General features: G+C 41.4%; 1 protein-coding gene across 1 annotated transcript in view; it reads right to left on the bottom strand.

Moving 5' to 3' along the window:
- MAP3K1 (mitogen-activated protein kinase kinase kinase 1, E3 ubiquitin protein ligase) overlaps window positions 1-9,053 on the bottom strand; it is a 67,911-nt gene that overhangs the window by 58,050 nt on the left and 808 nt on the right. Inside the window, exon 2 of the mRNA XM_015426616.1 lies at window positions 7,262-7,329. Within this exon, the coding sequence (XP_015282102.1) occupies window positions 7,262-7,329 (68 nt within the window). The remainder of the gene's footprint in view (window positions 1-7,261; window positions 7,330-9,053) is intronic.

Genomic DNA, 9,053 nt, shown 5'->3' with positions numbered 1-9,053 from the left:
CCCGACCCGACATGAGGTGGGTTGGCTCAATAAAAGAAGCCACGGCCTTCAGTTTGCAAGACATGACCAAGGCTGTTAATAACCACTGTTCCATCAACGCTGGAGGGAGGGAGTGGGACGGTCCTAGGAGACGACAGGGCAGTGGGGATATGCACTGCTGTTGTTGTGTAGCTATACCATCAAGAACACCATCTTGATTTTACGATTTGGAAGTGAGTAGGGGAGCACCGAAAATGTCTTTGTATGAATCCTATTTAAGTGTTTATCTTGTATTTTTAGTATTTTATACTGTTTTATTGTTATAATTTGGTGTTATGCCTCTGTTAGCCGCCCTGAGCCTTCGGGGAGGGCGGGATATAAATTCAAATAAATAAATAAATAAAATAACAGGACATTCTGGAAGTCATTTCATTAATCCATAGGGTTTCCATAGGTCAGAAGTGATGACAGCATATAGCACACACACCTTCAGACTTACCATGCCACTGGTAATTACTGGATGTATACAGTGTAAACTCAATTGAATATCTAATATGCACTCACATTATACATGACTCAATTTATTTCTATACATAATGCAAATCACGCCTTTTTGTATATTATATCAGTAATAGTAATTTTGCATACATTTCTCAATTTTTTTGATAAAAATTGTTTATTTTTGGCATGTAATTTTGAATACTTTGTTTTCAAAGAAACACCACTGAACAAAAAAAAGTTCAATAAAAAAGCAGAAAAGCTGAACGTCTTCATATGATATTGCATGTACGGTTAGAGAAGGCACAAACTATTAGTGCCTAAAAACCACATAGTTGCAGTCAGATGCTTTATAGCCTTCAAAAAGCAATGAAATATCCTGCACTTTCCTTGACAGTATGTACCTTCTCTCGGTGGCAATATGCAGTAAAAGATTTGTCTTCTGCATTTGATGCAGCTTTATACAGAATTTCTCATTTGTCCAGCAGAAAGAAGTGACTGGTCCAAATAACTATTCATGTTTCTACAAAAATGTTGGACACTCAAGGAGAACACTGCATAATCTGTAGTTTTGTGTTTAAGTTATATAATACATTATAATAAAAAAATACAGAGGTTTGTATTGAATTTCTCTTACCAATTGAATATATGATTACGACACAGCCTCCTTTGGCATTTTGGCATGGGATGGCTCAATAGTGTTTCTTCATGAAGTGGAAAACACTAAACTTGTTTGGTTTGCCATGTTATAATGGTTCATATGAGAACTGAACATATTACAGAGTTCAGTAGCTGGAAAGCATAAAAGGTAAAGGTAAAGGTTCCCTTGCTCGAAAGCCAGTCGAATCCGACTCTAGGGTTGCGGTGCTCATCTCCGTTTCAAAGCCAAAGAGCCAGCGCTGTCCGAAGACGTTTCCGTGGTCATGTGGCCGGCATGACTAAACACCAAGGCGCACGGAACGCTGTTAACTTCCCACCGAAGTGGTACCTATTTATCTACTTGCAATTTCTTGCTTTCGAACTGCTAGGTTGGCAGGAGCCGGAACTAGAGACGGGAGCTCACTCCATCATGCAGCACATTCGGGTCTTGAACTGCTGAACTACCGACCTTCCACAGCCTGCAGTTCAGCGTCTTAACCACTTGAGCCACTGCAGCTCCGGAAAGCATAAAATAGGTATATAAATCACCCATATGCACTTAGGTGATAATCTTGGTATGGTGCATGATAGCATCTCCTAGGTCTTGGCATCTCAGATAGCTTACTACAGAAACATTATTCTCCTAAAGCATCTGTTCCCATTGCTCTCACAAAAACAGGGACCCATACAAGGCAAAAGATAGGGAAATTACCTTGGTAGTGAACAACTACTAGTTTCTGCCACACCTCCAAGCCATGACGCAACTTAGGATATCACACTCACCTAAGCATTATGATAACTCTAGCCCAGACACCCGTAGGTCAGGTAATAGGGCACCAGTCCCAGACCATGTGAATAGATTTTGATGATAACTCTAAAGAAACAACATGTCTGCCCTGAAAAGCATTGTACAGCATATTGCTAACACTGGTCTCTTCAGAAACCTTGCAGATACTCCATCAAACACTGACCTGAATCTTCCACTCCTTCAACAGGGAATCCAAGGAAAAGACAGCCCTCATCAGTAAAAAGGGATCCCCTTGGTTCAAACACTGACATAGCACATTCACAACATGCAACCTACTGGGTATTAACTCAACAACCCTTGCTCCCTCAACAGTTGCTAGCAGTGTTTACACAGGATACACAGAGCAAGTATGTACAGTGCAGAAAGATGCCACACTTTGGAAATCCACCAATAGAACATCACCAGTCACCACACTATTATGGAACTTCTGGGGTGGATTAGTACTAATAAACTAAATCTTAATCAAACAACACAAAGGTCCTACTGGTGGGCAGAAGGTGTGACTCAGGTTGGTATTGAGCCACTTTGTATCCTGGATGGGGTTGCACTCCCCCAGAAAGAGCAGCTTTGAACTTTAGAGGCTCTGTTGGATCCAGGCCTCCTGCTGGATAAGTAGGCCATAGTGATGGTTTACTGGGTAAAAGATCTTGCTACTGTGTTGTGTGCCCTGGTTACATCTAAATTATTCAACTACTGCAATGTATTGTATATGGAGCTGCCTTTGAAGATTGTCTAGAAACTACAACTAGCACAGAATGGTGCAACTAGAATGCTGACTGGAGTAAGTCATATAGATCATACCATCTGTCTTGTTCCATCTCCACTGGCTTTCAATTTGATTCCAGGCCCAACTGAGGGTGCTGGAATTAACCTTTAAATCCTGATACAGACCAGCATACCTTAAGGACTTTCGGCTCCCATACAAACCTACCCAACCATTACAGTCATATAAACCTACCCAACCAATGGTTTTCATTACTAGACCTAGAGAGCTGGCAATCCCCTTCACCTGACTTGCCTTCAGAACTCTATCCTTTGGTGCTGTTTAATAAATGTTTGGATTGTTTCTCAGCTATCTCTGGGTTTGATAGACAGGGTTCGGCTCCCACATGCCTGGTCATTTTTAACCTCAAGGGTTGTTGGGTTTTTTGCTGTAATACTAGAGCTTGAGGACATCCAATGAAGTTGATGAGCAGTAACAGATTCACGGACAGACAAAAGGAAATAGTTCTTTACTCAAAGAGTAATTACATTGTGAAATACATTGCCAGTGGACACATTGATGGACAGAAGCACAGACAGACTCATGAAGGATAGATCCATCAATGGCTTCTAGCCATGGTGACTAAAAGAAAGGTCCACATACAGAGGCATCAATCCTCTGATGCTAGAAGGCAACACCAGGGGAGGGCTTTGGCATCAATGACCAGGGCAACTGGTTTGTCTCTGTTTAACAGGATCCTGGACTAAACAGACCAGTGGTCTAATCCAGCAGAGCTCTTCTTATGTTCTTAGGTGTTTCACCATAAGAATAATGAGAGGCGGCGGAGAGGCTTCTCCAATGCCTGGAAGGTGATCTAGCAAGAGGGAGCACAGATGCCTTCAGGTTCACAATCTCCCTGATCACTGCTGGCTTTTGATCAGCCACACAGGTTACCTAATGTGAATGGGAGATAGCACAAAGGTTGCTGGGATGCAGGGCAACAGCAATTAAACACAGTAATGCAGAGGAGTAGTGAGAAGGCGGCTGAACAAAATGAATGGAACCTGATATAGTCAATCAGCATGAGCAGCCCATCCCTAGTTACTAGATCTGATAGTACAAAATCTCAGCTGTAGTTGGAACTCCTCCATCCAGGGCTATCTGGTAGCCAGTGCCATGAAGGTCTTGAAACAGGACCTTAGATATGATAAGTCTGTGCTATTCCACACCCACTATGCCTTTCCCTGCAGTCTTCCCAGTCCTGATTGACTGACTGATTAATATCTATATAAATCGGAGAGAGGGAGAGAGAATGTTGTCCTGATCGCAAAACCAATGGAAGATTTCCCTGTATGCCTGATTGTAGATACAGGGCAGGGTATAAATTAAATAAATAAGATAGGAATGCCCTGCAGTGAGTTTTTCAGTTCCTGCCTCTTCATTTTGCTGATCACCTTGTCATGGCTCCAAAGGCCAGCTTCCCCCTCATCTTGTGAACCCCCTTCCATTTTTCATATGCCTCCTGTGAATGTGTAGTTTTGCATCCTCTTATTGCTGTCCTAGTGCCCAGTATGGGCAATACAGTTAGAGTGGCCATGGTTCCTTCCCTATGGGTCTATCAATCAAAGGAAATGTTTGCAGATGAGAATTCATATCCTAATCCACAGAGCTTCCAAGAATGTGGTAGTTTTAGTGCTCCTGCTAAGGATATCATAGTCCTCCAAACCATGAAGACTGCTGTTTTTCCTATGGTACTTTCCTTGTTGTGATCTGTGGGTGGGGACAAGATGATGTCAGGGTGGCATGCCAGAATTGCAAAGCATTGGTTGACTGCTTCCATGTCTGACAAAGGATGTCACTGGCATGCTCATCACCTTGAAGTTAAGTCTTTTTTTGCCATTTCTTTTATTTGCTGAGCGTGCACAGAATATCAGCTAGCCAGACTGCTGCCACATCTGTATTGTTTCAGCATCTCCTGCCTATCTCCTCACCATGGGGAGAGATTAAAAAAACTTCTCCATTTACTTATTTAATATGGTGTGATGTGCACCAGGATATAATCCCTTTAACTACACTGAACAATATATTTAGTTTTATGAGTGTCATCGATGCAACGAACATGAAATTGAGCCAACTTCAGAGGACGGCAGAAGACAGGAGGGCCTGGCGGGAGCTGGTCCATGGGGTCACAAAGAGTCGGACTCAACTGTGCGACTGAACAACAACAACAAAAAATTTAATTTACCTATTTCATGTATACCACACCTTTCTCACCAATGGAGATCCAAAATTACTTAGGCCCCGGTTACACGGGCCGGATATTGCGGGGGGGGGGGGGCGTGGCTGTCTGCCCCGGAGCGAACTACCGCACAGCCGCGGGATCACACGTCCCGCTGACGTTCGGTGATGGTGGTGGAGAGCCCAGGGAGGTGCCGATCAGACGGTGCGGCAAAGAAGCGGCGCTGCCGTGGCAAACGGGGTTGTTGGGTTTTTTTTACCCAAGTATGCGCTTGCTCCGTTGGGTGCTTGTGCGCATCCTGTGGAGACTTAAAAAAAAACACCCCTTCTTTGCGACGGGACATGGGCGGGCGCCGGATTCCACGGGATTCCACCAGAAACGCAATCAGGCGCCCGCCCTTGCCCCGCGGTTTTCGGAAACTAGTACCTCTGAGGTACTAGTTTTTTGCCACGCGTCTTCGTTGGGAAGCCTCGGTTGAGCCACAGGAGCTCTATGCTTCCCAGATGTGCCGGTGAGATCGTGCCCGGAAACTCCGCCTATCTTCCGTCTCTCTAGCGTGGTTAATGTTCTGTGTGACCGCAGCCTCAGATTGTTTTCCTCTCCTCCATTTTATCCTTACAACAACCCTGTGTGGTAGGTTAAGTTGACAGCATATGATGGGCCAAGGTCATCCAGCAGGCTTCCAAGCCTACTCCGAGAATCTAGCCACTAAAACCACACTGGCTTAACACTGTGTAACAGAAGCAGCATTTAGAAAACACTATGAAAATATAAAACTGACAAACAGCAAACTGTAAGGTATGCCCTCCTTGAATTCTCTTTAGTCTGACTTTCCAGATTGCATGTATTAGTAGACAAACTTGGGCTTAAATTATTCAGTATGACTGTTCATAGTTTTAAAATTATGGATTCTACAAACAGCAACCACTGCAAAACGTTATTTGTGTTTAAGGTGCTACTGTATAATAGCAAAATGTTCATTATTTGATTCAAACCATATTTAGCATAAGAGGAATATATCTCCCTTAACCATCCTCAACATGTCACCTTTGAGATACTGAAATATTCAACTAAATGACCAATCTTTACATACTCTAATCTAATAAGGGAATCTGTATCACCATTCATAGCCAGTTCACAGGTACATCTGCATGAATATCTACTCTGGGATGATCAGTGAACTGGATAGATATGTCTTTTGATCCACAACCAGCAGTTCACAACTAAAACTGAACTGTCAGTAAAAAGGAAATGTATGATTTAAGAATGGCAGCAATTTTTACTTTGCTTCGCTTTCCTTAAAAGAAAGACAATGACATGATTTTGTATTTAGTTTTAAGAACACCAGCTAATCATTCACCTAGTTAACCTCATACCTTTTCTTACCTGAAATGGAATATTTATATGTATAAAATTCTGAAAAGTCAAATCACTCTTTTATTGAAGAACTTTGAAGATTTCTTTTCAAAAGTTTGCAGGCAATAAAATATATTTATACAAGATACAGAAGAATGTTTCCCTGTTGACTGAAAAACTACCTACATTTTAAGCATCTGGTATAAAGGATTAATCAATTCTTTATCATATGGGAACTGAATGCATCTAAAATTTACTAATCTCAGTGTTTTATGGGATGTACAAAAATGAATTTTCTGATTTTCACATTTATAGTAATATTAGGGGAGCTATATAGAAACACTACCGGATATTGACTGCTAGAAACAAGCAGGAACAAGTTCACTCTATTCCTGTTTTACAGGAGCATTCCATGCTTAGCTTCTGCTTGAAAGGATGAGCAGCCTCCTCCCCCACACATATCTAGCCATGTCAAAAATAATTCACAAACCTAGGAACACCTTAGTCATATGAAACACAAATAAGTAGGTTGCTGTGATTTGTATATTTTTTGTTTATAGGTATGCTTAGCAGTCATGTTAAAATATTCACATACTACAATTGTTTTATCTCTGCTTATTTCAAGCAAATAGGCAAAGCTGAGGACCAAGGCTGATTAATATTTTAAAATATCAGCAAAATATACATAAAAATTAAAGTGCTTAATGAAAGCACATAGCAACTGTACTTTGGTCTCTGTTGTTCCCTTTGTGTATTACTTATTTCAGTGGAACTATAATCCATTTACAGGATCGCAGGACCTACAGACCCTGTCCTGTTACAGGTAAAATATTTGAATTGCTTTAGAGCAGAAGCAACTTTAAAAAAAAAAACGTATTATCTTGGGAATTCATTTGAGAAATGTATCTGATCTTAAAGAATGCTGTTTGTTATCTCCCAAAGGCAATGTCTAAACTATACAGAACTGAACACAGATTCTAGATCTGTAAATGACACTAAATACGCTATACATTGCAGTTATTAATGGCTTGCTACCTACACTGCTGAATCAGAATGCAACTGACATTTAATATAACTGTACACGGCATCATTTGCTTTATAATGGTCCTATGAAGACCCATTAAAAAGCATCAAATACTCTCAAAGCCCTTCTTATATTATAACCAATCCACATAAACCTGAAGAATGTACAACATTAACGGCTTCCAGAGAAATCTGCCAAAGGGGATAAGAAGGGGAACACTCAGGAAACGCCTTCGATGTGTGCAATTAAGAAGAGATACTATTTCAGCATAAATGATGCTGCCAGATGCAACTTAACCCATAACAAAATACACATAAATTCCAATGAAGTAAGAATCTGAGAATCCCATCTGAAAGATGTGTTTCTGAAAATGCTTAATCCTAGTACCCTTCTGTTGCAGAAGTCTACTTATAATATATCCAAGGACACTGTGAGATATAACGTGAAATAATGTGAACTGTGCTCATTTCACCTTGTAAAGAAAAACTTAATTCTGATCAGCTTCAGAACCAGCTCCCATCAGCATGGCCACTCCACCTATCGAGGTATTTTATTGTTAACACGATCTACAGAATCTATCAGAATTCACCTGTTTTATTCAAACGGCATAAAATTACCATGAAAACCTTTGCACCCACTACTAGTTTATACGGTTTCTTGAGCCAGTGTGAGCTGATAAAACATTAGCCACTAGTAAAGTCTGGATTTTTTAAATTTATTACTAGAAACATAAGGCGACACTTAGTTGTACAGTAGTTTTAAAAAGCACATAGCATCAGTACAGACACTAGGACCATAAGCCTAAGCATGCAAACTAAAAGTCCAACTGAAATCAGTGGGAAGAAGTATGTTCTGAAGAAATGTGTTTACAATCAGACTGCAAGTCTTTCTTTATGAGATCTGCAGTCTGCAGCTCTCTCATGAAGTTCTTCCCAAGCATGTTATCACTGCTTCACAGCGCGGCGAATCGAACAAATGTGTAAATACAAAGAAACAAGGACACATGTTTAAAAATGGCAAAATGTAATAGCTTCATCTAAGTAGCAAAGGCATTTTAACCACCTGATTATTAAACAGGTGCCTTTCAGTTTAATAACCATGCTTGAAACATGTGGTTTCCAAGAATAAGAACACTGCAAACTGGTCAGTAAATTTAACCAAAGGATGGCATACCAACTGCTAAAACTGACAGCATACTGTAGTTTATTTTGACTATCTTTTTTAAACAAGACATATCTACACATTACTGCCCTCTCGGGAGACCAACATAAAGCAGTTCCGCATTTTCAAGCTGCAATGAGGCGGAATAAGGTACAGGAAACACACACAATTTGTTAAGTACCGAGCCATACCTAAGGCAAACTGACGATTCCAGGGGACTGATCCGCCTGCTAAACTGTTAATTTCAAAGCCTCTCGCCCTGCAGAAACCCCAATTCCGGGTCCTACCCACGGGCAGAAAGAACCGCTTGTAGCGGCTTTAGCCGCACTGCAACTGAATGGCTGATGCATCCGGTCTTGGGTTCTCCTCCTCTTCCTCCACCACCACCCGTAGGATAAATTTAAACTTCAAAGACCTTTTTTTTTTTTTGCAGTCGCTCAGCAGATACGAAGCCGCTTTCCCGCACAGAACGTTCATGTAACAAACCCAAACGCTCAACTATCGCTCTAAGCCAAAAAAAAGAGAGAGAGGGAACAAAACGACCAAGCAGAAGCGCAAGAGTTCGGTGCCAAAACAATGCTCCGAGAAGCACACTGACCTGCCCCCGAGAACAGCGACCCCTGGCAGCCTTGCCGTCTTCCTGCTG

Source organism: Gekko japonicus, unplaced genomic scaffold (assembly GCF_001447785.1).
Source record: "Gekko japonicus isolate JY-2015 unplaced genomic scaffold, Gekko_japonicus_V1.1 scaffold1884, whole genome shotgun sequence".
Taxonomy (NCBI): domain Eukaryota; kingdom Metazoa; phylum Chordata; class Lepidosauria; order Squamata; family Gekkonidae; genus Gekko; species Gekko japonicus.
Note: the sequence above shows the minus strand (reverse complement) of the source record. Positions and strands in the feature narration are given on the sequence as shown.